The sequence below is a fragment of the Haemorhous mexicanus genome, chromosome 10 (assembly GCF_027477595.1).
Source record: "Haemorhous mexicanus isolate bHaeMex1 chromosome 10, bHaeMex1.pri, whole genome shotgun sequence".
NCBI lineage: Eukaryota > Metazoa > Chordata > Aves > Passeriformes > Fringillidae > Haemorhous > Haemorhous mexicanus.
The window spans coordinates 19743573-19770874 of record NC_082350.1 but is presented as its reverse complement, the minus strand read 5'-3'; the positions used below and the strand labels follow the sequence as shown (position 1 = coordinate 19770874).

Sequence of the window (27302 nt, the reverse complement as noted above, 5' to 3'; positions counted from 1 at the left end):
CTGGGCTGGGCTGGGCGTGTGGCTTGGTTTGACCTGCCATCATGGGAGATACAGAGCTGGCTCCTGCCTTACATACTGCTGCTGTTTCTCCCTGTTGTGTGTGGCAGTGGTTGGAAGTGCTCCAGATGTGACCTGCGGGAGAACCTGTGGCTGAACCTGAGCGACGGCTCCGTGCTCTGCGGGAAGTGGTTCTTCGATGGCAGCGGGGGGAACGGGCACGCTGTGGAGCACTACAGGGACACAGGCTATCCCCTGGCAGTGAAGCTGGGAACCATCACTCCTGATGGAGCAGGTCAGCCACGGGGCTTGTTCTGACATGAGGTACCTTCTGTGCATGAGGCTGACTGTGTGTGTCTATTACCAGCTGGGTGTGTGCTTCTAGCGCAAGTGTTTGAGTGTGGAAGTGTAGCCCCACATTTCTCTTCACAGAGAAGTATAAGGCACGTCTTCCCAAGAATATTTCTGGGATTCACCTTCTCTGAACCTCAGAGAAAGAAAACACAATTCTTGTCATTTGCTGTGCCTGTGTTTGTGCAAAAGCAGAATGCAATATGGAGATTGTTTACCCTTTTCTTGGCCTATAAAGGCCAAGAGTGTGTGTGTGTGTGTGTGTGTGTGTGTTGGGACTGTCAGCTGACAGTCACAAGATTCAGTGCAGTTGTGTGCTGGGTTGAGTACTTGGCAGATTCAGTTTAGATGTATAGAATAATATAGTATAACAAAGTAATTAATTAGCTGGCTGACATCCATGGAGTCACATGTATCATTCTCTCTCCCTCACCAACGTTGGAGTCACTGTTGGTTTGCAGTGTGGAAGGAAACTCTGTGAGTCTGTGAATGTTGATCAGGGGTGAGGGAGTGACACACACTCCATTCTGAGACAACCCATACCTGTTTTATCTGCTCATTTTATATTTTCTGTAAATATTTTTGGAGTATTTGCATAATACTAGGCTTATAACATAAGAATGGTATTAGTCTGAAACAAGAGACTCTGGAGAAACAATATTTTTTAGTTCTGCTACATTTCTTAGGACAAATGGTTCATTTTTTGTAACAAAGAAACAACAGCAGGGTAATGAGCTTTTTAAATTTAAAGGTCTGTTTGTAACAGCATGTATGGGTTTTTTAATCATAGTGGAAACTACTCTTTTTCCTCGTTGAACAAAATGTTGCTGAAACAGTCTAATGAACACTCATCTTCATGGAGCTGCTGTGATGCTCGTTTGTAAAATGTGTGATGATCTTGAGAGGGGAAGAAAGCTTAGCTGTATCCTTGTTTGCATATTCTCCAAGTGTGATGTTCTGCAGTGTTGCTGCAGAGGGGATTATGGTGTGTGAGGATTAGATGGAATAAAAACATGAGGAGCTGAAAAAGCCATAAGCAAAGAGATCTTTTGTTGCAGCTGCATGGAGAAGTAAAAATGGAAGAACACATAGCATGTTTATATTTTGGCTTTAGTGCTTATGTCTACAGAGATGAAAAATTGCTGTTTAGAGCAGCCCCTTTTTTTAACAAGCATCAGTTGAGAGCTTTTCTAAGTCCTATTCAGTATTGAGGAAAGGCAACTGTAGTTGGATTCAACCAGCTGTGCCACAAAAACACTAAGCAAAAACCAATTTTTTTCCTTCCCAGATGGAATGTTATTTCCTTGCATGAGCCTGGCCTTGGATGATTTCTATCCAAATCTCTCAGTTATTGAAGGTGTTTAGGATTTGCCCAGCTGTAGCTTTCAACTGCATCTACAAAACAAACAGGATATTCTGTAGTGGGGTTTTTTTTTTCAGAATTTTTTCCTTTCTTTCCCATCTTTAGCAGCAATACTTTTTTCCTTATGGCTTCTGTCCTTGTGCCTCCCACTGATCAGCTGCTTCCTCTCTTATGTGGCCTTTGGGATAACAAAGGACAGGCTGTCATCCTTCCCTCTGAATGAGAGGCACCAGCTGTTCTCCACAGACCTTTGTTCTTCTGGATGATGTTTACTTGGTTTCCTATAGAAAAGTCTTCCCTCCCCCAACCTTCCTTGTTCCTTCTCAGTAATTATTCTGTCTCTGATCTATATTTCTGTAGTACTCATAACCCCTCAATGGAGCTGGGTGATAGATGAGCTTCGGGAAAGAGGCTCTGTGGCTGATGGTGACACAAAATCTGTCTGTTTTCTGCTTCCCTGGGTTAAAGGTGAAGAGGTGATGGTACAGGAGTAATAAGCACTCGTCCCTCTCCTGACATAATTTATTCCTTTTTCACAGCAGTAGGAAGGAAAAGGAGGTGGTGCCACTATTCCACTGACACTCACCCCACGCATACACAGAGGAGAGCTCTTTGTCTTGCCCTGAGAAATCTGTGCTGTGTACACTGTGGAAGGTTCCTGAGGTGTTAGCCCCATTTTGCAGCACTCTGTCAGCAGACACATCTGGGATCAGGGCAGAGACTGAACCAAGTTTCCACTCTTGTACCTTGGGCAGGGAGTCATAAAGGTTGTTTTTCTCAGTAGGCTGAGCACTGGGCAGGCTGTGCTGCCTGCTGCCTCTCTTGACAGTGCCACTGGTTTTTATTTCCAGTCACTGTGAGGTTGCTTGTTTGGAATGGATTGGGCATGGAATTGGGCACTGGAAGTGGCAAACCCCTTGTGACCAATGCTTGAATGAGCTGCTTTGTGGATGCTGGTCCTTAGCAGTTGTCAGATACTTTTGGGGAATCCTGAGCCACTTCCTTCTTTAGGGACAGTGTTGCCATTGCCTGTTAACATCTAAGTAGGAAGGAGAGATATGTGAACAGTCAGAATAGGTAAGTCTTGAGCTGCGGAAGAGAATGAGGTCAAGTAGCATTGACATTTTTATTTTCTTACAATAATATGAATCATAAAGACTATTATCAGGAAAATACTATTATCAGGAAAAAGTTTTCCACTCAGGGGATGGTTGGGTACTGGAAAAATCTCCCCAGGGAACTGGTTACAGCACCAAGCCTGAGTTCAAGATGTGTTTGGGCAACACTCTCAGGCCCATGGTGGGATTCTTTGTGCATCCTGCACAGTGCCAGGAGTTGGACTGGGTGATACTGATGGGTCCTTCCAACTCAGCAAATTCTATGATTTTTTTCTCTGTTTAATAATATTCTTTGTTGCCTGTCTCAGATCTATCTTGGTGGGTTTTTTCCCCTCTTCCACTCCTCAACTTTTCCCCTTTTCTCACTCTAATGACACCAGGTTCTTGCATGTCAAATTCACTGACTTGTCTACATTCCTCGTCTACCAGCCTGTATGAGAGCATTGCACACCTGTGTTTGGCAGCTCTTATCTTCTGCCTTTGATTTTTTGAAACAAGTGAATTCTGTCTTTTTCCCATGAATTTAAGCTACACAGCAGAAAGTACTGAAGTAAGGCACGAGCTGGGCTTGAGCACAATATTGGTGTCATGCTCCACTCCTGCTGCTCTGGGCCAGTAGTCCCAGGTGATTTGCTCTCTGCAGTTGCCAGAGCAGAGGGAAAACAATATCAAAAGCTTCCACACTGAAAACAGTCACCCAAGCTCTGTTGCTGTGTAATCTCACTCCATGAGGGGTTTGAACTTTTTGGGATCCTCTGGCTGTGCTGTGACCTCAGCAGAATGCTATGGGGACGTTGTGATGCCATGTGTGTGGATGAACAGTCATGTCTTCTGGGTGCATTTGCTACCACACAGTGGAATTCCAGCAGATGGGCAGCCACAGCCACGCACATGCCACAAAGGTCATGGGCACCAATGTTAGTGGGGCATCTGCTGGCTGATAGCAGCTGGCAGCACAGCTCAAAGCACAGCTCCCTGCTCAGAGAGGTTTTCCACAGGGCTGGGCAATGTTAAAAGTTAGTGTTTGAGTTCTTGGCTAACCTTCAGTCTATCATTTCAGTGTGGGTTTGGTACTAGCAGACCTCAAGGAGAGGTCTTCTGGGTTAAAAGGACCATTGCCTTTTGTTAAAGGGGATGGGCTGAGTCAGAGCCAGGGTCTGCAGCTGCCAGGAGATGCTGAGGTGAGGAGCTTCCAGAAGTGATATTTGTGCTGTGAACAGCCTTCATCTGTGCCCCTGCTATCTCCTCCTGAGTTTGCTTCTCTTCCTTTCTCCTGGCTAAGCTTTCTCTGTCAGCCTAGGTCTGGTCTTATGGAGCAAGGTCTCTGTGAGAAGCTGCTGGGCTTGGAGGGAACTTGCCTGAGGGAAATGCAAGGAGATTGCCCAGGGGTTCTGGGTTTTGTATGAGGAGACACCAAAGCAGACAGTGACTACAGGGGTGGAGACCTGATCAGAGAAAAGATGGAAAGCCTGTTCAAGTCTTACCATGCATCTCTTACAACTTCTAGCCTTGTATGATGCCTACAGCTTTATTGTTATTTGTTCATGTAGGTGAAACCTGCTCTGAACTCAGTTTCATTACAGGACTTGATGGGTAAACTCTAAAAAATAATGTTTTTACTCTCAATATTTTTGTCCTTCTTTTGGATTTATTAAACTTGGTTTCATATTGAAAATATCATCATTAGGCATCCTGCTTCCCTTCACAGTCTGAACTTTGCCCTGCCAGAATGTTTATGAGCTTTTACTTAAGGCTATAAAGGTCTGTCATAGAGAACTGAAATCTAAATCTCCCATACAATACAGCAAGACACCTCACTCAGAAAATCAGCCTTTCTCCCTAACCACAAGGTTAGATTAGTCTTGAAAGTCCAATCCAGTGGTGCATAATCAAAAAACCCCTCCTTATTCTAATAAAGAATTTCTCTGTTCTTGCTGCATCTCTGTGTGAAAAGGGCAAGAGTGGATTTCTTAAACTGTACTAAAAATTAAAATACTATTGCCAATAGTGAGTTGGTGTGATATACTCACAGCTTTAATGGATCTAGTAGCTCTACACAAATTCATAATCTCTTGTTGTCATGTTCAAAATGTGGGCTGGCTTTGCATGCCCTGTTCCTTGCTTTCCCTACAAATTGCTTATTTTGGGGAGAGGAAATACTCTAATCCTTATAAGTGTTTTTAGGTTTTAATGCTGTGGAGGCATATAATTTCTTTTGAGGAAAGTGCTTGAGGTGATTGTGTTAAGATATTTACTGAACTATGTGTTTGTCTGTGCACTTCTCTTCCCAGAACCAAACTTGGAGAATATGAACAAGTCATTTTGTAAGGGCAGCCCTGTGCTGCAGAGTTGGAGAGTTGGTAAACAAGGAGAAGGGATAATATTTGATACTGGGACTCACTGGTTTCTCTCTGCTTTTGCAGATGTCTACTCCTTTGACGAAGAGGAGCCGGTTTTAGATCCACATATAGCAAAACATTTGGCACACTTTGGAATTGATATGCTGCAGATGCAAGTGGTAGGAAATCCATCTTTTATTTAGCTTGTTGTTCACATCTTTGTTCACTTGGGCATGGGAGAGAAACGGGAGAAGAATGACACCTGTAGCTTATTTGTGATTCCTTCAGACTGTTTTGACAGTATTCAGTTTTGTAAAGTTCAGCCAGCTAATTTGGGGGTTACTGTCAGAGTTCTGAGTAAATCATTGCTCTCAAATCCAGAAATTCCCTTCTGAAATAGATACCTTGTGGTCTTTAGTTTACATTTTTCACTTTTCCTGTGTGATGTACCATTTGTCTTCAAGATGAAAAACCTCATTCAATTAGAGAAGAATATCTGGAACATTTAATTACAGTGAGTGAAGGAAAGCCTATTGAATGTGTAAACAGATACAATTAATCAGCAAAAAGAAGCTAAGCAATGGATAAGTTAAAAAGTGGAAGAAAGTTTTTTATGTAAATTTCATTTTAGGTTTTGTCAATAAATGCATTAGAAAATGAGAAAAATACATTCAAGTCTAGAAAACAGCATGGTCAAAAGTGTGATATGCTACAAAGGGATGGGGAAAAAAAGGTTCTCTGTGTGTGTCTGTATTAGTAAAGAAGTGCTTTTAATAACTTGTGTTTTAGTGGATGTTGATTCCAGTTCTCTTTAAGTGGTGTAGGAAATCAGAATAGGATATGCTTATAAAGGCAGGTGTGGTTTTTGTGGTTGTGTTGGTTTTTTGTTTGGTTTGGTTTGTTGTTGTATTGTTTGTTGAATTTTTTTTAACCCAAGCATATAACCTAGTATCATTACCTGGAGAACATGAAAATGTTAAAAAGGAAAAAACTGCTACTGGTTAATTGTATTTCATTGTCCAAGTGGTGAGAAAATTATATTAATTGAAATGATAGAGAAGAGTTAAACTGTGTTTTCTAAAGTCTTCATGATACTAGTAATGATTCTGGTGTACTAATGTCCTTGCCAGGATCATGGATAAAAAGTTTCTTTTATCCAAATCATTCTGAAAAGCCTGCTTTACTCAGGAGCCTTGAAAACCTAGTCTTAGCTGTTGCAAAGGTTTCACCTCTGGTCTTTGCTCTGTACAATTCTTTGAGAAGTGACAGAGCAGTGCCAGCAGTAAATGACACTATGGTGACCTGCACCTACAGGCTGAAGGCTGAGTGTAAAGGGGAGAAACTTCAGTGTCACAAATTATTGGCTTTTACCATTTGAAAGAAGGGAAGAGTTCTTGGATCTGCAGCTTTTCATGTGGTTTGTTTGTTACGAGCAGCTTCTACAGCAGCAGCTGTTCCTGACCATTACAAATGGAACAGGAAACCTGAAAAAATGCAGTGTTTGATGCTGAGGCTGAGGTCACAGGCCTGGGAGAAGTGAAGCTCCCAGCTGGGACTGAGGTCATGCCTGGGAGCACTCAGTGCCAGTGGCTGTGCTAAAGAGCTAAAGGTGTATTGGAGGAACAAACTGCTGGCTTTCTGACCCTCATCTTCCCTTACATGCAGGATTTGCCTCCCCTTGCCCATTGATTTGGCTCTTCATTTCTTGGAGTATAACTCACAAAGTTGGTGGCAGCAGCATAATTATGGCAGAAGTTAAAGAGACTAAGATGAAAATCTTGTTGCTTTCAGACAGAGAACGGGCTAAGAGATAATGACATAAAGCCAAGAGTCTCAGAATGGGAAGTGATTCAGGAAGCTGGTGTGAAACTCAAGCCCATGTATGGCCCAGGATACACTGGCATGAAGAACCTGGGGAATAGCTGCTACCTCAATGCTGTCATGCAAGCCATTTTCAGCATCCCAGAGTTCCAGAGAGCGTAAGTAGCTCCAAACTACCTCCTGTCACTAGCTGCTGCACTCATCAATTCGTTGTTTTTCTTAGAAAAATGGTGGTTTGATTTTTGTCTTGCCTGCAAACAGGTCTCTTTCAGTCAGTTCAGTGGCTGCTTGAAGGATTTAGTTGTTGTTTTGGTCTGTTCTGGAAAAGGCTGGAACACAAAACCCAATCTGCCTTCGGATTAAAAACAAACTGTCTCAACCTCAGTGGTGGGAAATCATTTGCCACCTTGGAAATTTGATGTCTCAGTCTCTGCTTTTTATATAGAGCTGCACATATCTCTGCTTACCTGGGCATCATCAGTATGTCATTAGGGGGTTTGTACTGGCCCATCCCAGGAGTCATTCTGTGTGATTTGTGCCAAAAACTGGCACAAACATGTTGATACTGATCCATTCTAGTGGAGAACACTGCACCTGTTGCATGCAGGTCTGGCTAAGAGGAGAAGCCATCAGAGGCAGATTTTAATTAAAATTTATAAAAAAAATAGTGGCAAAAATAGTGTAAGTGTATTCTTCCACTGAATAATTAAGAGACTTAAAGGACAAAAGCACAACAGAAAAATATGAAATACTCCTGACTGATCAAAGCTGAACACATCATTCCAAGGAGAGAAGCCTTTTTATAAAGGACAGTCCATGGTTTGAAAAAAAATTCAGAGTGCCCTTTCCTTCCAAAGCAGCACTAGTGTATGTGGTGGAAGTGAAGCTTTTAGATTTTGGAAAACCTCCCAGGTTTTCATGTTAGAAATTACCTCCTGGAGAAGAAGAGGGAGAAAACTTGTGTTTATTTTCTTTGTTAGCCATATGGAGTACAGTCTGCAGATTCATTAAGTGCCAGCTCTTCTACCTCCACTGTTGAAAAATATCAAAATGGACTTTATTAGGGAAGATAATTTTCCACAGCATGGTCCTGGGAGTTACCTGGAGGGCTTAGTATCATCAAAATAGTGGAGATCTTTGATGAGAGAGGGATCAGCACCACAGCCATACATACCCAGGCTGTTTTTTCCTGTGCTCAAGGGCAGCCAATGCCCAGAGGATGCTACTGAATGCTTCACTTTCCAGCAGGCTGGCTAGAGCAATGTTTCCCTCAATGTTATCAGAATTGCTTCTCTTGTGAAACTCAATAGAAATGTTATTTTTACATGTTTTTGTCCTGATACACACCTGAATTTACTTGGTTACATTGGTTGGGAGTAAAAAGTACACTGGTTCTTAACTCAGCTCTGTGGTTTTGACCAACACCATCCTGCAGCTTTTGCAAGATTAAGGAATAGAATGTAAATTCCAGATGAACAACAGAGCCATATTCTTTACAGCTAGAAGCTTCCAAATAAAACTTCAGTGTCCATTTCATAATTTCTTTACTATTATTTTTTGCATGACAGAAGCACTCATGAGGATAGATTGAATCATTAAGCTGCAATATTTGAATGTTTCTGCTTTGTTCTTGCTGCCCAGGTATGTGGGAAACCTTCCACGAATATTTGACTACTCCCCTCTTGATCCAACACAAGATTTCAATACTCAGATGTAAGTGACATTTCTCAGTTATTTACTTGGTCAGGTTAAATAGAATCGAAATGATTTAATGGCAGAGCAAAAGAACACCTTTTCATGAGCTCAGAAGTGAGATATGGTGCAGGGAGATTGAGATTAGACCACTTAGTTGCAAGTAATGATGGTTCATAAATGAGTCAAAAGCAGTAAACTTCATTTTTTTTGCCTGAAGTAAGTATTTTCTGTTTTTCTCACATGTTTGTTTCCACCCCTCCACTTTCTTCCTTACAGGGCCAAACTGGGACACGGCCTCCTTTCAGGCCAGTACTCTAAGCCACCCATGAAATCTGAGCTCATTGAGCAGGTGATGAAAGAAGAACACAAGGTATTTGCCTGAGTTTGTACAGCCACTGGTAACTAGGTAAAAGTGATATCCTGAGCAAAGGGAACAGGTGCTGGGCATTGAGGAACATGTGTGGGTCCAGCATGGATGGGATGCTTAGCAAGGTGGAATGTGAAGATTACTAAGTCAGGGATAAATTAGTCAGGAACTATTTGTGCAGTGCATCAAAGCAAGCACTGGTTCTGCTGATAAAGTGCTCTGCTGCTCCAGTGATGAGTGCAAATGTTCACACAACTTGCAACCAATGTTTATCTTCTTTGAGGAGGAACAACAACAACAATGCTATGCAGAGAGTCCTGGAAGCAAACTTCTAAACCCTCTTTAAATTACTGAAAGTATAAGGAGCTAAAGAATTGTTTCCAGGAAGTGTCTGACAATACTCCACTTGATTTCAGGAGAAGGTAATGCAAGATTAGGTGATTCTGGGGGCTTTGGAGGTGGAAGGGCCATGCAGAGCCACAGGGTAATGCGTCCTTCTGCCACAGAGGGATGGTGGTGGCTGCCACAGAAATAGGTATTTTCCTCTGCTTTCATCTATCAATTATTGACATAGGAATTTCTCCTGAAATCAGAATGCCCATAAGATTTTGGACAGACAGAGCAGCTGGTACAGAGTAGTTTGCATGACCGGGAAGTCATGAGTCTCTCAAGTAATTGCTTTGTATAGTGGCAATTCATTGTTTTGGAACAGCAAATGAATCCTGCTTGTTCCCATTGAATAAAGTTCAAGGCTAATCAACACCAGGGCAAAGTGGGACAGATTTCAGCAAATTCCATACATTGAATTATGTAGTGACTGACGTGCTTTCCTAAATACGTACAGGATGTGACTGGAAAATACTGTGCTGGAAGTTCAGGGATCTGAATCCTTGGAATAAAGCTGCAGCTCCTTGTTTAGCTCAGCAGCCACTATTAGATGAGATATTGAGAACTCTTTAATGACAGATGGGATAAAACTGTCAGGTTGTAGTAGGCATCTACTGACATTTAACAGTACTTGTGTTCATTAGTTCAGTTTAATGAAGCTGAAGTTACATGCATGAAGCATCCTTATCAAGCAATTCAGAGCATATATTAGGATTTGAAACAGCTTTTTTTGCTTGTTGTACTGATGACTTATATGCAGAAAAAGTCAGCTATGGATATTTTCCCTATTCATTCATTCTTGGAATACAAATCAATGGTTTTTTCAGGTTGAAGATGCTTTTCTTTTCCTTTTGTTTGCTTAGCATTTATGCCTTATATGTTTTCAAGTGCTTCTGCTTTGTGTCTATAATATCAATTATTCATTTACCTTTTATTCCTTTACTTTTTTTTCCCCCTTCTACATGCAAAGTAGTTCTCAATCTTTCTGAGCCTTTGGAATTCATCCAAAGTTTTGGAGAGTTGTTGCCTGCAAAAGCATTCATATGAGATCTGCAGTGGTCCAGCACAATCTATATTTAGATAAAATGTTTTGCAACTGTTGATGGGGAAAGCATGCTAGGTATTCAGTAAATTCATGGTGCTGTGGAGTTGAAATTTTTCACCACAGAAGTTTAGCCTGGAAATGGCAGCATTTTCCTTGGACCCACTTTAGGATTAAAAAGAGGCTGAATATCTAAAGGGTCATCAGCCAGGGCTTGATTTTCTGCTTTGAGCTTTAACAATTCTTCTGGGTTTGGTCCCTCCCCACCTTTTATTGTCCTTGAGGTGAGATTGCAAGATGCAATCCTTCTTTTGCAGACTGTCACACATGGCATGCTCCTCTTCTTCCTGCTCAAGGGGCTGAGTACCAAGGGTATAGGTGGAAACAAGGCTTGATTCCAAACTCACTGCATTAAACAGCATTGCACAGCAGTGTGCCACATTCCTGCTTCTGGAATAGGAAGAAGCCTGGGATATTGCAATGTGAGCTGCTTCATGCATTTATCTCCCCAGACCCAGTTTTGATGATAGGCAGTTGAGGACACTGAAGCAGTGCTTAACCCAGGATGCAGAAATCCCCAGAACATCTCTCTGTCCAAGCAATACAGAGACTCTGTCTCTTGGTGGGAGCCTTTAAGGATCATCTTGGCCTGATGTGGTTGGTGGTCTACTGCCAAGAATTGAAAAAGCATTTTAAAATGAGGATCTGCTTCTAATTTCAGTGGGTCTAGGAATACTGCACCCTGGTAAAACAAAGAAAAAAATTTACTCTTCCAGTGTGTATTTTATATGGCCTCCATTTCATGCTGTTTTTTCTATTTTTATATTCATATGGCAGTGCAAGTGTAGTAAGGAATGAAATTGGCTGAGTTTTTAACAGCCTCTGAGAGCTCCTAAAGGTTATACTTTTGCTTGGATTGTCCAGAAAATTATTTGGTTTCATGGATGGTGAGGGCAAATCTGAGTAATAGATTCTGACCCCTCCAAAAATGGTATTTGAAAGGCATAACAGCTAGTATTGTCTTGAGGATCTGGAATAGTTGGAGAGGTTCTTAAAGTGGTAAAAATGGTTAGAAAGTCAAAACCAGGACTGTCTTGGAAGCCAGGGATTTTCTAATTTAGGGCAGTTAGCTCCTGATGTAACTGAATGGCCAAAGGCAGTAAGTTATGGTTTTTCAACATGACCAACACCTGCAAATTGCAAATTCATGTCTGCTCTTAACAACTCACCTGGGAATGCATGCTGCACACGTTACATGTTCTCTGCTTGGTTCTGCACAGCTCTCTGGAAAGGTTTTGTCCTGAGGAAAGCTGACAGCTGGTACACCAAAGTGCTTCAATGCCCTGGCACAGGGTTCTGAAAGCAATATCAAATGTTATATAACAATGTAGGCTTTCAGCCTTTCTGAAAACTACTAACCTTTAGAAACCTCCAGTAATCTCTTTAAAATGCCAGTTGCCAAAGGACAGGTAGAGTGACTTCTGCAGGAACTAAGCCATAAAGCATATTCTAAAATCCCCTCAAATCTTGTTTCTGGACCCTTCCCATTTTTATTAAAATGGAAAAATAGGTGAAATGGAAGGTATCATTCCTCCAGTGCCAGAAATGGGCCATAGATGGATTTAGTGCTGTAACTTTGAGATATTTGGTTCATGATTGAATAAAAATCCGTTTTGAAATGGTTTTTCTCTCTTTCATTTAGCCTCAACACAATGGAATATCTCCTCGAATGTTCAAGGCTTTTATCAGTAAAGGCCACCCAGAATTTTCCTCTAATAGACAACAAGATGCACAGGAATTTTTCCTACATCTTATAAATCTAGTAGAGGTGAGAAAACCTGAATTGCTGCTTCTTTTTCTGGTTGTATTAGACAATGAAGGCAAAACTGTTACATGAGTGGCTCATATTTTAGTTATATTATTTTTAGCCTTAGATATGTAGAAGGTGACACTAATTACAATGTATTTTGTTTTAGAAACATTTGCTTCCTTAATTCTTCCTCTTCTTTACTTCAGACTCTTGCATGACCATGAACAGGGCCAGTGGTGCTGCTAACAAATATAAAGAGGTCTAGCTTCAATGTACAGGCTATAAGATTCATAAACATATGTGACCTTTTAAATTGCTGTTCCTGTTTACCATATTGAAGTGTGCCATGGAATATCAATGAATTGGGTATTACGATTATTATTGTAATTGTTCCAAATTCTTATAATTGTTGGGAGCAAATTAATTACCCTGTCCAGCTGTTTTACAAATGCCAGCTGTATGTTATTGAATCATGGGAGGAAGGATTCCCCTGCTGAAAGCAGAGTGGCTGTTTTTCAGTGGAATATTTCTGTATAAAGCTTTAGTTCCACCAAGCTCCAGCTCAGTGCTGTGTGTAAAGGAATCATATTGTGAATTTTAATGCTGTCTTTCTGAAAAGGAATTTACAAATACATGCAGTTTTGATGTAAAGCATTTCTTGTCTACCCTTCCTCCCTCGTTTCCCATTTTCCCCAAGAATCAAGGCTATTTATTCAAGTGTTCAGTCTCTAGATGAAGTTACTCACATTTGTATGCATAATGTTCCACATCCCTAAATGCATGTACTGATTATAGGGCGGTTAGAAGAGACTTTTCTGTTTCTTGGCTGATAACAGGCATTAACATGAACAACAAAGAGGAGGTATATTATTTGCATGACATTCCCATCTGGATAATGAACTACAAGTTGCTTGCTCTGTTTCAGTGCATATTCAGAGTGGTAGGAGCAATTCTATTTGCTGAGAGGATGCTCCATGTTATTTATCTGAGCTTTCTGTCTTTACTGTAACTTGCCACCTTCCTACCTTCTGTTCACCTTGACTCAGTCAGGATCTTGTATGTTCTCAGGAACAAACCCTGCAAGTTCTGTGTGTAGAAAGATGCTGCTGTGAGTGCAGAACTTGTGGATTTTGGTGGTTTTCTCTGTCGGGGCCAGAGCTCTGCATGCAATCCAGTGTGAGCTGAGCTGCCAGATTACTGTCTTTGTGCTTGCCTTAAAACAACCAGCAGCCTTTGGGTTTTCTGGTCATTTTAGTGATCACCACATGTTGATTCTTTTGCTTCTTTTCTCTGCTAAGATTGGGATTAAATCGCAAGATGGTATTTCTTGTTTGGACTCAGATGTTTATTAGTCCTTTTCTATATTATAGTCTTACAAGTTGTGACTTTTACAGTACTTCTCTCTAACAAGGTAAAAATTAAGTTGTATCTTTTTATCTACAAGGCTTTTTAAGGATAAGCTGTCTAATTAAGAAATGACACCTAGATTATTTTTACTTTTAAACTAATAACTTACTACTCATGCTCTGCAATGCAGACATTTTTATCTAATTACACAATACTACTTAAACCTATGAAGAAGAAGAAGGTGAAGAAGAAGAAGAAGGTAAAGAAGAAGGACTAGCTTCTGCTTTAAAACTTTCATTTTGCTTTTTATATATTACTACATTCTAAGACCTTAAACTCTAGGTTTTCTACTATGTGATATTACACATTTCTATCCAAACTACACACTCATAATCTCAGTTGCTTTATTCAGTTTTGGAAGCTTCCTCTACGGCTTCAGGTCAAATGCAGTGTTCTCTTGGGGGTCAGTGTCTGTCAGCACAGAAAGTCCAAAATTCTCAGCACGCAGGGTTCCAAGAGGCACAGAAGTGACTTGGTGTGCTGTTCCTTTCAGAGGAACCCTGTGGGCTCGGAGAACCCCAGCGATGTTTTCCGGTTCCTGGTGGAGGAGCGCACGCAGTGCTGCCAGTCCAGGAAGGTGCGCTACACCGACAGGGTGGACTACATCATGCAGCTCCCTGTGGCCATGGAGGCAGCAACCAACAAAGGTAAAGGGGCAAACTGCTCTGCTTGACCCAGGATGTGCCACTTTGTGCCCAGAGATCCCCACCAGCGCTGAATCTCCTTCGTCCTGGACAGTGAAACAGTTTGGGAAAGCATCTTCATTATAAAAAAGGAACTGAACATACCAGCTAATGAATATCTTTTAAAAACACACACTCACAAAGAAAAACCAAAACCAAAACCCCAAATCTGCTTTATGTTCTTATAAGATCTAATGTGGTAATAGAAAGTAGGGGTATAAGGTAGTTTTTAATCTGTAAATCTAAAATATGCAATTTGAGTGTTCTGGACTTTAGGGGAGGAGGCAAGCAGGATGAAGTGTTGGATGTTGATTTAATAAGCAGGAGTGTTTTTTCTTGTGCCTGTGAAAAGCATCCTTGTTTTCAAAGGAGAAAATGGCCGAGGAGGCTTGAACACTTGGGAGCAGGAGGAAGACACTGACAAGTTGTGGTTCCATCTGTAGTCAGGGTGAAGAGCCTTGCAGAATAACATAATAAATGTATGCTTGAGGTAGAAGTGAAGGAGGCATCACAGGAACACGAAGGGAGATGTGCCTCTGATTTCCTACATAATCTGAACATTTAAAATATTTTAAAACCAGAAGATACTATTTTGATTATTTGATGAGATCTTATGAAATACCACAAGGCAGAGAATTCTACCTACTTTTTACCTAGCCTACAACTCCTTGCACTGGACAAGAAGTTTAAGAGAACTTTTCATTCTTTGTTCATCAGTTTCACTGATGACTCTGTTGCTTATAAAAGAACATGTTATTTCCAGGTAATGACTCAGGAGACAGATTAGTTTGTGAATTTACCATATGGCACTGCTCAGTTTACTGGTGTCAAGACTGTTTCTAGATCATACATAATCCTGGCCTGTCTAAAAAGTCAGATGACATAGACAGCAATAACTTTCCAACTCAGATTGAGCTCTGATAAAGTGGGTGTGTGGCATTACTGTTCACACAGGATTTTGGCTGTCCTGGCTAAGTTTTCATTGCCTGTATCCTGGTATTTCCACTTCTGTGTTTTCACCATGACCAGAAACCTTTGAGATGTGGCTGTAAGTGTAGCTCCTGACCCCGATGCAGACAAAAAGATTTGATGTCCAGTTAAAAGTATATAAAACTTTCATTGCTAAGTAGATTTTTTTTTTTGCATTTCTAAAACTTGCAGAAATAAGCCTGATGAGGAACACATAACCATGACAATGTTCATTAGCTTCTAGTGTTGTGTGTATTTCTCAGATGAATTAATTGCCTATGAGCTGAAGAGGCGAGAAGCAGAAGCTGCAAGGAGACCTCTGCCAGAGCTGGTCCGTGCCAAGATCCCATTTAGTGCTTGTCTGCAGGCCTTTTCTGAACCCAGCAATGTAGAGGATTTCTGGAGCAGTGCCCTTCAAGCAAAATCTGCAGGAGTTAAGTAAGTGTGTGTCTGGCTGCTTGTTAAAAACTGTGCTCTGTGCTTATCTTGCTACCTGGGCGTGGTGCAGAGAAAAACACACAAATGCACAGTGAGCTCTGGCATCCCATTAGTGTTGGAGCTCATCAATGGGATGTGCAGATCAAGCCTTGCAAGAGTTGTAATGATGAACTGAGCAGGAAAATCATTGCTCTCAATAGTCAGGCTCCAAGAAGCGATGCAGTCTGGTTGTTGAGAGCTTGAACTTAAAATTCTTGTAGGGCTGGATCCTTTGTATCAAGCAGCAATAGCTTATCTCAGTGTGCATGAGGTTCTGGGATCTGTGCTGCTGGGGGTTCTGCTGCCTGATTTCAATGAATTCTGTTTCTTGTCCTTCTCAGGACTTCCCGTTTTGCTTCCTTTCCTGAGTACTTAGTGGTGCAGATAAAGAAATTCACCTTTGGCCTTGACTGGATACCCAAAAAGCTTGGTATGTGCTTGTTTTATTTACCTTTCTATCCCAGATAATTAATAAGATGTGCACATTATAGTGAGGACCTGACTCAATTAAGTTTGTTCTGTGAAGATCCTGATTGAATCTTTTTCCCTTTTACAATAAATTTAACCAATCCATCAGGTCTGTGGAGTTAAGATACAGTTTTGTGTAATCTGAGCTATTTAAATTGTGCTTTGGCATTCCAAATTTCTCAAAGAGCTCTTTTCAGAAGGAGAATCCTGGCTGTTCCTGTGCCTTGAGTACCAGAATCCCCTCTCTGAAGGGGTAGGTTGCACCATAAGGTTGTTTTGCTGGCTGCAGAAGCTTAGCCCATTTCTCTGCTCTTGCAGATGTTTCTATAGACATGCCAGATTTCCTGGATATCACTCACCTTCGGGCCAGGGGGCTCCAGCCAGGAGAAGAGGAACTCCCAGACATTGCTCCTCCCATTGTCATTCCTGATGACCCAAAAGGTATTTACTGACTTACTCTCCCCTGTATTCCCCTTTCCTTCTAGCACATAGGGATTCTCTTGAGCTATGAACAAAAACCCAGCTCTGTGCTTCTGTAATTTAAGACTCTTACAACACCCCACAGCCTTTTCCCCTCCCTACTGGACAACCCTAGTTCTTCCAGCTTTTCTGTTTTGGGGATTTGTTATAGAATCACAGAGTTTTTTGGGTTGGAAGGGATCTTAAAGATCAGCTAGTTCCAACCCCCTTGCCATGGGTAGGGACACCTTTCCCTAGGAGGTTAATAATTGATGTTGTTGTCCTTGACTCTCTCCAGAGAACCTTCTGTGCATGCCCATGACTCCCTTGGAGTGAAGTCACTGTGCACTTCCCAGGTCTAGCACAGTACAACAAAACTCAATACACAAAGCACTGCAGTTTAAGAGAACAGCTTTCCAGGCATTGGCTAAAACTCTAAATTTTACTAATTTTAAAAATACAATAATTGTTAGGCCCTAGCAGCTGTGCCTGCATGCACAGTCCTCTTCTCTGGATGTATATGGGCTGCCATTAAAAAAAGCTCTGTCTCAAGGAGAAGAAAGAAAGAGGAGTGATAAAATGCTATGCTGTTTTTTTTTTCTTGAATACTGCTTCTTTTATGCTGAAGTTCAGAAACAAGAATATTAAATATCCTTCTTTATTCCCTGGGTTTCCCTGGAGAATAAAATGGTCTATACCAAGTAAAATAATGTTTTTATGGTGTGACCTTAGACCCAGGCGGCTGCACTTTCCCCCAGATGACTGAAGTTTGAGTGCCTCAGTATTTAATATGAAGCCAGTAATGCAACTGCTCTCATGACATGAGTGCCCCCATTTGCTGGGGTATTTATAATAATGGTGGCAGAATACCATGCTGTATGTATGTGAAAGAAAGCTAGTACCTGAAATTGTGTGCAGAGCAAGGATATGACAAACTTCAATTCTCTTAAGGTTTTAATTCCATCCCTTATCTGTGTAAGTTCTTCTCAAAGGCCTGTACCTTCTTACCCTCTTGCTGAATGGACTGACCTAGTTTTAGTGTAAATGCATGGGTGATGGTACTTTGTTTTTAAGATTCTTGCTTAGATCAGCCATCAGCTTTATTTCCTACTGGTTTATGGTATCAGTGAGACTTTGCTCTGAACTGAGTTAGGGAAAACAGTTACTGAGCAGAATTATCCCTGCTCTAATTCATGGCAAAAACATCAGGGAAGTAAGGATGAAACTGTCCTGTCTCCATGAGGTCAAATATTTCTATGAGTTTAAAAATAGGGAATTGTTTTACCCGTATGGATCTACTTAGCCTTTTCCCTGTTTTTTCCCCATTGTTAATTTTCAGATCACACGACGAACCATTTCGTGGAGTGTACGTATCTCATTTTTGTACTGCTTAAAGAATTGTTATGCTTTTACTCAGCTGGTGGCTTCTCTCTCCTCACAGAGATGCATGAAGCCTTGCCCTGCATGCTTCCAAATAAAAGCTGATTTCTGTGCTTGAACAGTGTTTACTTCCATGTGTGCATCTTTGAGGGTTGGTACAGCCAGAATATGAGCTGTGAGCTGCTCCTCTGCCTGCTGCTGCTCAGGAGGATCTTGCAGTCCTGGAGGTCACAGCCACTCGATCCTGGCTCCCTCTGCACTCTGATCTCACATAAAGCTGTCTGACCCTGTCATCCAGAGGCTGCCAGACCTGGCAGCTGTTATTTCTCTAATCTGCAAGATCCTGCCTTTGAGAGGGGCTTGGTTTTGGCTGCCATCTCTAGCTGAGCTCAGGACCTGACTTCTCACTCCTTAAAATCCAGTGCTGAGGTATTTTAAAATAAATAAAGTCCTGTTGGAATTCATCAAGATTTAGTGATCTCTGTGGGGGTCTGTGTCCCTGCTGAGACAAAAGATTATCAGTAAGTCCATAACAATGACTGTAATGCTTTGCACAAGGCTGTTTTCTGATGGCTGTGGGTTTATTGAAGTACTAAACCAAATCCAAGCAATATGTACTGTAATGTATGGCACCATGAGTAACAATAAGAAATATTATGCAATGGATGAAATGAGACTTTTATATTTTAGAAGGTCCTTTCTTGCAGCCCTAGATATTGATGAGTCTTCAGTTATGCAGCTGGCAGAGATGGGCTTTCCTCTGGAGGCATGTCGGAAGGCTGTGTACTATACGGGCAACCTGGGTGCTGAAGTTGCTTTCAACTGGATCATTGCACACATGGAAGAACCAGGTCAGTGACTGGATGGTGTAAGTTAAACTCAGCTCCTGGTTGTGAATTTTGGCAGTCAGTAGAAATTTTATAATGTGTGACAGAGAAACAACGACCCCCCACTTCCCCACCTGGGAAACCTGGAGGTGTGAGTGAATTTTCCTAAGCTGCTCCTGGGATGTGCAGATCTTGACCATTATGTGGTGTCCTCTGCCTAGAAGAAGACAACAAACTAAGCTACACCAGAAGTCCTGTCCTCACCACTGGTGTGGGCCAGCTCTGTTTCCACCCTTTGGCTAGGTCCGTGCTGCTAAGGGGGAAGCTGACTTGTGACCAAGTGTAAGTACAAAGAATCCTGTGGTCTGGATGCTTTCCTTCCATATCAGCCTTCTCTAGCTCAGGCTGGAGCATTCATGCCATACTTGGGCTGTCTAGTGATGGACAGAGCTGCTAGATGTTCTCCACTCCCTGTGTTTCATCTGTGCAAAGTTTGGACTCATGATTCTGCACTGAGTACTCCCTTGCCAGGAAACTCCAGATTTGGTTGAGTTCACACTTCACCATGAGCTTTTGTGTTGCTTGCGTAAAGGGGGAATGAGTTTCACTTGGGCTTAGCAGACATTTCCAGATATGGAATCAGTTCATTTTACATCTGTGCACTGGGTTGTCTATTATCCTGATGCCATCATTGCTTCCATACCAATCTTTGCTGCTTTCCTGCAGTTGTTTCACTTCTGCAATGTGCTGAGTTACTCCAGTCTGCTCAGTATGAGCACATGCACCTAGATATTTTGTAAAGTGCACATTCATTTTGTTGTTTTTAAGGCTTTCCACACATCTAAGTCTGAATTTAGATGCCAGTGAAATGAACTTACATTGATTTCAGGGCTGCTTTTGAGCTCCTGTGTGTTCTTTGTTCGTGTTTGTTGTTGACTTTCCAGTTAAGTGAGGCAAAAGAAGGAACTGATGAATATTTGTTTGTTCCAGACTTCGCTGAGCCATTGGTCATACCTACATTTGGAGAAGGTGCTTCCAGTGGGGCAGCTGCTTTAGGAGCTGTAGGATTAGATAACCAGCCTCCTGAAGAGATGGTTGCAATTATCATTTCCATGGGATTCCAAAGGAATCTGGCAATTCAGGCACTGAAGGCAACAGTGAGTTCATGAGTTATTGGTAGCACTGGGGCTTTGTTTCATGTTCTGTGCTTTGTGCTTGTGGGTGCTCAGATGCCTTTGAAATGTGTGCAAAAATCCAGTTAGTGGATGGTGAGCCTGGAACTATCCTGGCAAAGTGTGGGTTGCCTGACTTCTCTGGAGTGGGGAAGGTGCTTTGTGTGCTTCACTGGAATGGTAAAGTGTGGAAAGCAGTGAGGAAAACATACCTGCTTTTACAACCTGTTGAAAAATAACCTGGATGCCTGAAGAGTGTGTGTCTGCAAGATAAGAACCTGGGGCAGTGGGTCTTAGTTGTGTGTGTGATTGTTTCTTTTCCATATGTCAAGCTTTTGCAGAGTGCTTGCTGAATACTGTTTTCCAGGGAGATGGAGGTATCTTACCATTTTTAAGTGCTGTAAACATGATCCTTACTCTGTTCAAAGGCTGATGAATGGCAGTGTGATGTTAGAGAGTATTAAAAGCTGCTCTTTTGATTGTTTGACTGGCAGAACAACAACTTGGAGCGTGCTCTGGAGTGGATCTTCAGCCACCCCGACCCTGAGGAAGAAAGTGACCCTGCTTTGGACACCATGGATATGGAGAACAATGCTAATGCCAATATCCTTGCAGAGACAGGGTCAGAGGGACCCAGGATCAAAGATGGCCCTGGAAGTAAGTTCCGCTTCAGCTTAGACCTGGCTGCCATTCTGTTGTGTCACACCCTCCCCGTTCACAGAGCTCCTTTCTGTCTTGAAAGTAGTTATTGTGGGTTCTTTGGACAGGATCCAGGCAATTTACTTGCAGTCTTCTTTCTGGGGCTGATACAGCTCGGTGGGCCACTGAGTTCTGTGGCTGTGTTTGCTCAGAAAACTCTGCTTGGACTCACTGAATAACCAGAGCCCAAAGTTTCTTGCTACCAGAGCACACAAGTCTCTCCTGGCCCAGGTTTACTTTTTGTTCTGTTGCTATAAGATACGAAGACAAAGAAAAGCTAGAATGTTTACAGAGGTTCAGCATCCCACAGACAACACTGCTGCTACAGACCACCTGAGTTTCTGTCCTCCTGTGGTCTGCTGGGCAATCTGATAATCCCTTCAACCGAGTTCCTTATTCACAATGCCACAAGTACAGTTGGTGTCCTGCATTATTTGTTTTCTTGTGGTTGAAATTCTCTGTCATACTGCTGCTAAATAAACCACAAGATGGGGCTAATGTACAGCAGGCAAAGTTGAGAAGAACCTCCTGGAGGTGTCGCAGTACTGGAGTGCAAAAGCTCAGTGGTGGTGCTAAGGATGTCACAGAAAGTTTTAGAGTCTTTAGTGATGAGTTCTAATAACTGTAGTATGTTCTAAACTTCTGCCTCTGATCTTGAATGTAAAGGTCTAGAAAAAAAAAATTAGCAGACAACTAGATTTTTGTGTCTGTGGTTGCTACTGTTATATTAACATTATAAATGTCAACCTGAAGTCTTTTGGAGACATGGGAAACATTGATTATCGCTAAGTTAAAAAAAAACAAACCTCAAACTTGGAATAATTATTTTTTGTGGTACTTAGCCTTTATAGACTGAGAGTGCCTGAAATCCCGATAACAAATGATTCTGTGAAATGGCCCCAGAAAGCCCTCTCCAGCAAAATCCAGGCCATGTCCTTATGCAATACCCTAAAAGAAGGAACCCTTTTAGTTTTAGTGGTAATTCAGGTGAATGGCAGGAATGGGTGGGGGTCAAGAACCAGTGCTGAGCTCTCCAGACACTTTAAGCATAAAAATTGTCTTTGTGTTAAAGGAAGAGCTTTATTTCCTGTCCTCTCTTCTATGCTGAAATACAGACTTCTGTGGGTTTTGATTTGTAGGAGATCCGTGATCACACATATAAGGCATAGCTAATTTGTGTGCAGAATGAACTCCCTGTTTGGCACTTTCTGTGCTGCTCTCTGTGAACTGGAAACGAATCTGCTGTTTTCTTTCCTAGCAGGGGCTGTGATCACAGCCCTGCTGTATGTGCACAGGTCTCTGTGGGTTTGATTTGGATTGGTTTGATGTTTGACAGTGAATCTGAGCCACTAGTTAAGTTGGAAACATGCTGCACTATTACAGAAACTGAGTTTGGGGATGCAGAGTCTGTGTTGGGAGTGCTTAGCTGCTTCTCCAGTATTAGAACATGTCCCCTGGAGTCACACTGCAGTGGTAGCAGTGAAAGACTTAGGGTGCCATTTGTATTTCTTAAAACAGGGTATGAGCTGTTTGGGTTCATCAGCCACATGGGAACGTCCACAATGAGTGGCCACTACGTTTGTCACCTCAGAAAGGAAGGAAGGTGAGTGCAGCTGGGAGAGACACATGGCATGAGCAAATGTTTGATTTGAGGCATCTGTACAGAGCAGGGTGTGCTCATGGCAGACAACACGGGCTGTTATCGTCTGTAGGTTTCCCAGCAAAAGAATGAAAATTGTCACAGATGTGATGAGTCAGTTCTGATCCCACTGCAGTCTGTGGTGAAATGTACCATTGGTGAAATGTGCCTGTATCTGGCTGAGTTTGTCTGAGCTCTTCCCAACTTCCACGGAACCATGGGCTGATACCAGTGCTGCTGGTGCTGTGGTGCTGATCTTGGCTGGGATTCTGATATGCTCCCATTATTTGACATTGGGAATCCCTGATTTTCCTTCATTTGAGCTATAACCACACATTCCTCCGCACATCCCTCCTCCCTTTCAATTCCTAACTCTGGCAGCTGGTTCAGCTCTTTCTCTGATCCTTTGTTCTCATTGCAATGCCTAATTTTAGATTTTAAACTCTTTGAGGTTTGGGTCTGAGAAGTCTTTGATAAATCTATGGTGATTTTTATACCCATGGAATGTAATCAATCTTGTTTTCCTTTCAGATGGGTGATCTACAATGACCTTAGAGTCTGTGCCTCTGAACGACCTCCCAAAGACCTGGGCTACATTTATTTTTACCACAGGATACCAAGTTAGGCCTCCAATCTATCACCTGGCCTTAAGAAGCCATAAGCCTTTTTAACCTGCCCAAAAAAAAGCGTACAATAAAAATCTAAAACCAACAAAAGACCCCTTAACCCTTGGACTGCCAAAAAGCAAAGGAAACCATGGGATGTTTATAGTGTATTTAAAAACAATCATTTGATGCCGCCTTAAGTGTTAGATGGAAGATTTCTATTAGGTGCTGTATAGGACTTTGTTTTAAATTTATACACCTTACAGGCCATGTGGATTTCTGGTGGAGTTTGCAGCTAGTGTGTGGAGAATATGGAAGCTTCAGTGTTGAGCAAAAGCAGTTCAGCCCAGCTCCTGCCTGTCCTGCCCATGTGTCCTTTGAAGACCACAAACAGATATTTGTGTCTTTGGTGACTGGGAGCCTGTGTTTTCATCCAGAGTCCAGATCATGTAGAGAAATCATTTGAGGGAGGGGGTTTGTGGCTGTTCTTCAAAGCAGGATGTCTTTTTTCAGAGATTATTTTCACTGCAGTGAGAAAAGTCAGCTGCAGTTGTATCTGTTGGAATTCAGTGGAACAGTATCTTCATTTGACTTTTCCAGGCTTAAGCCCAAGAGACTAATGGAGACAGGAGCAATCTCCTCTGCATTTTTTTGCCAAAGAGAAATTTTATTTTTGCAGACATAGGTTTCTTCATCTTCACTTGAGTGTTTATTTTCTAAGTTCTACCAACAGATTCAGGATTACAGATGGCTAAAAACAGCAGACTTTCTGACTAGGAAATGAAATGCACACCCTCAGGAAAGGCAAGGCTGTTATTTAAATTTTGTTTTCCTATGGAGGAGGTAAAGAAGAGTTTGATGTCCCATTATATTTATGTCAGGGAAATTTGTATCTAGACCACTCATATTCCATCTGAAATCAACTCCCTGACAAAGTACTTGCAGTGCAATCCTGCTTTCTGCTGAAGATTGCCTAAATATTGACTTTCATATCTGAGTGGGGGAAATTGCTTAGTAAGTTTTCTGATCTATTGATTTACCCCTCTCTTCCTCCGTTAAAAAACCAAACCAAAAAAGAACAACCAACAGAAACAAAAAAAACCACAATAAACCCCCCCTTGAATTGATATTTTTACTTTCTTTAAACTTGCAGATGCATCAATAATCTGATCTCTTCAACAGACACCTTCTAAAAGGGGTCTGATATCTCTGGCAGGGATGATGGGGTGGGTAGGCAGGGGCTGGTCTTTCCTGTCTTTTTTTTTTTTTTTTTGGTGTTATTTAAGTGTTTTTCACAGGTGAGAATACATATGTGGGTTTTAAAATTATATTTGAAAACAATTATTCTAGAAAAATTACAATGGTGAGTTCAAAACCTTTTATGATTCCAAAAAAAGAACAAACCCAAAGGTTCACAGTGTTGGACACTGCTTGGAGGCTGTTGCTGGAGTCGCCTTGTGCAGTTATCAAGCCCTCAAAATAAATTGCAGCAGTCAAAAAAAAAAAAATCTTTTTTTGCAGAGTGCAAGAGAGCCAGAGAGGTGTCATTACATTTTCTCTGCTGTTAGTGCCTGCAAGTTTTAATAGCAAAATTCAGGCAGCTACACCCTACAGAAGAGAACCCAAATTAAACACCTGTTTCTGAGAAGGGAATTTTAGTTTTTGCATTGTCTGGGGAAAAATAATTCTCCCTCTGGTCACAAAGCCACACACAGGGCCAAAAAACATTGTTGGTATTTTAATCAGGTTTTGATCATAAAAGATTGTGAGAGAAATTCCAGTGCAATAATTCTACAGAGTGTAAAGGTGTCTAATTGCTGGGAGAGCTGCCTGCACTTGGAGCTCTTATGGACACATTAGTGCAGTGTCCTGGCACATTAATGAGTGGCCCTGTGACATTCAGCTGCCTTGTGCTTATTGAGCCACCAGTTCTGGATGAAATAAAAGCTGCCAGTAATTTCTTTGCTTCTTCCAGATTTTGGATATTTGAGACTTCACCAGAAAATGACAGGTTTGAAAATGGGATCAGCAAATTATGCAGTGATACATCTTCTATTTAAAGTGAAAGAGCAAAACTTCTGTATATATGTGTGTTTCTTTATTCTGGCAGTAGAAAAAGGAGACAAGGCCTTTTTTTCCCCCTTCCTTTAATTTTTAATTTTTTTTTTTTTTAATTCCCATATATATTCCAAAGAAGTTCAACACAACAGCTTCCCTCTTGCCTCATGAACTTAAAGGGCTATTTAGAAACACCAAGATCTGGTGACTGCTGCCTTTTTATTTAGAAATGTTGGGTAAATAAAAGCCAACTGAGTAACTCCCATGTTCATTACCCAACTGGAAGCATGGCTGGTCATGTAGGATCAGGGATGGAGCTGGAATCTGCTTGGTGCATCCCAGAGCTGTGATGGCTTTGGAGCTGCCTGGTCTCAGGGGGCACATTTGGAGGGTGATAAACTGGAAATGGTGGCTGGAAGGGGAGGGCTCTTGGCTGGCTGTGGTGAGTGAATTGGAGCAGCTCAGGTCCTGGAGTTCTTTTCAGTTCATCACTTTTATGTTTTTCTTGCCCAAACCAAAGTTAGTCAGGAGTGCAGGGAACAGTTTAGGGGAAAGGATTTCAGGTTTTCTACAATTTAGCAGTTAAAAATATATTAGAAGTTCTTTCAGTCAGGTGCTTGAAGAATTACTTTATTCTCTCCCAAAACAGTGGCCTCCCTCCTTTTTTCAAGTGGCTGGTTAAGTTGTCTCCCTTTTGTGTGAAGAACATCAAGAACCTGGAGGAGCAGGATGTAAACTCCTGACTCCTCAGCCTAATGGGGGACAGAGGAGTTTTGGGTTTTTTTAAAGTCCAGCATTGCAGAAGCCCCACTCAGACAGAGTGTACTGAGGAGATGACTGATCTGCCAGGCTGTGCCTGCTGCAGGCTGAATGTGCTGGATGTGCCAGGGCACAGCCTGGACACACTCCCTGTGTGGGGGCTGGAGGAGCTGCTGGGGGCTCTGTGAGCTGGGAGCTTCTTGACAAAAAGGAGTGGAGGAAGAAAAATCACTGTGAGCTGTTAGAGACAATCTGACCTGAGAATCACAGCAAGCCAGGACCTGGCAGTAAACAATGCTCTTATTTCTCAGACTTATATTTTGTATGGTACATTTAGGTTAGGAGCAAGGAAGGAAGAAAAACTCAATAACTTTTCCTTGATTTCCCCTTCTTCTCTCATTCCTAGCAGCATGCTGGATCCAGTAGACTTCTCATTCTGAGTCACAATCTTCTGTCTCCAAAACACATGTAGACACAAACTCCTATTTAATCATCCTAGCTAAAATATAATTAGGATAAAAATTAATTTATTCAGACCTGTAGTTTTAAAATAAGTGTAGATGTTTCTGAACTCCAATCACTTGTAACTCCACTGGGTTCAGTGCCATTACCTCTGACTGACTCTGGTGTAAGTGAAACCAACATCAGCCCAGTTCTTTGACTCAGACAGCCTCCTCCAGGTCACAGAACACATTCAGAATGTGGATGCATCCAGAGCTCATTAGATTTCTTTAGAAACCTCTCCAACTGATTCCTTTTGTTCTCCATCCTGGCAGCAGCCATTTTTATCCTCTTTGCTGTTCTCATGCATTGGAAGCCTATGCAAAATATGTAACTGGACATTTTATTGTTTTCCCTGTCGCCTCTCCTCCCTTAATGGCTGAGATTGGTGTCTGATTTCTACTCAGTGGTTTTACTGTTGTATCCTGGAAGTGTCTGTCCTGGTTTACTTTGCACCATTCAGAGTTGTTTGCTTGAAGCACTGTTAACTTTCTGGAGAGTATTTGTCTGAGATGAGAAAGGCTGTGAATGACGTTGTTGCAACTGTTTTAAATTAAAAAGAAATATTCTCACATCTGGTGACTGTGTGGATTCTTGCTTCTTTATTCCTGTCTGAACTGAGGAGGAATAGACAGAATTTGTTTGGATGCTGCCTCTCACTCTTTTGTGTTCACATTTGGTGTTTTACTTAAAAAAACTCTGCATGGGGAACAGAGAGGTTCGTGAGAGTCTTGATTTCTTGTGACTCCTAGCATTTCTGTGGATTTTAAAAAAAAAAGTAAAATCCCCAAGCCCTGAGTGGATATACAACATGGCAAAAAATAGAAACCAGGTTTAAGTTAGATTGGTTTGTTTGTTTTTAACTCTTAGGCCTGTTGATGTTCTTTGATCACAAGAGTTGGCAATGTT

General features: G+C 41.7%; 1 protein-coding gene across 1 annotated transcript in view; it reads left to right on the top strand.

Moving 5' to 3' along the window:
• Positions 1-26967, top strand: part of USP13 (ubiquitin specific peptidase 13) — a 50666-nt gene extending 23699 nt beyond the window's left edge. The window contains exons 6-21 of the mRNA XM_059855727.1: positions 108-292; positions 5253-5347; positions 6960-7147; positions 8631-8702; positions 8961-9054; positions 12183-12308; positions 14191-14344; positions 15613-15787; positions 16168-16256; positions 16613-16735; positions 18093-18119; positions 18841-18984; positions 19951-20117; positions 20627-20789; positions 22350-22434; positions 23002-26967. Coding sequence (XP_059711710.1) covers positions 108-292; positions 5253-5347; positions 6960-7147; positions 8631-8702; positions 8961-9054; positions 12183-12308; positions 14191-14344; positions 15613-15787; positions 16168-16256; positions 16613-16735; positions 18093-18119; positions 18841-18984; positions 19951-20117; positions 20627-20789; positions 22350-22434; positions 23002-23095 — 1981 coding nt within the window. The 3' untranslated portion in view covers positions 23096-26967. The remainder of the gene's footprint in view (positions 1-107; positions 293-5252; positions 5348-6959; positions 7148-8630; positions 8703-8960; positions 9055-12182; positions 12309-14190; positions 14345-15612; positions 15788-16167; positions 16257-16612; positions 16736-18092; positions 18120-18840; positions 18985-19950; positions 20118-20626; positions 20790-22349; positions 22435-23001) is intronic.
• Positions 26968-27302: the final 335 nt, after the last annotated feature.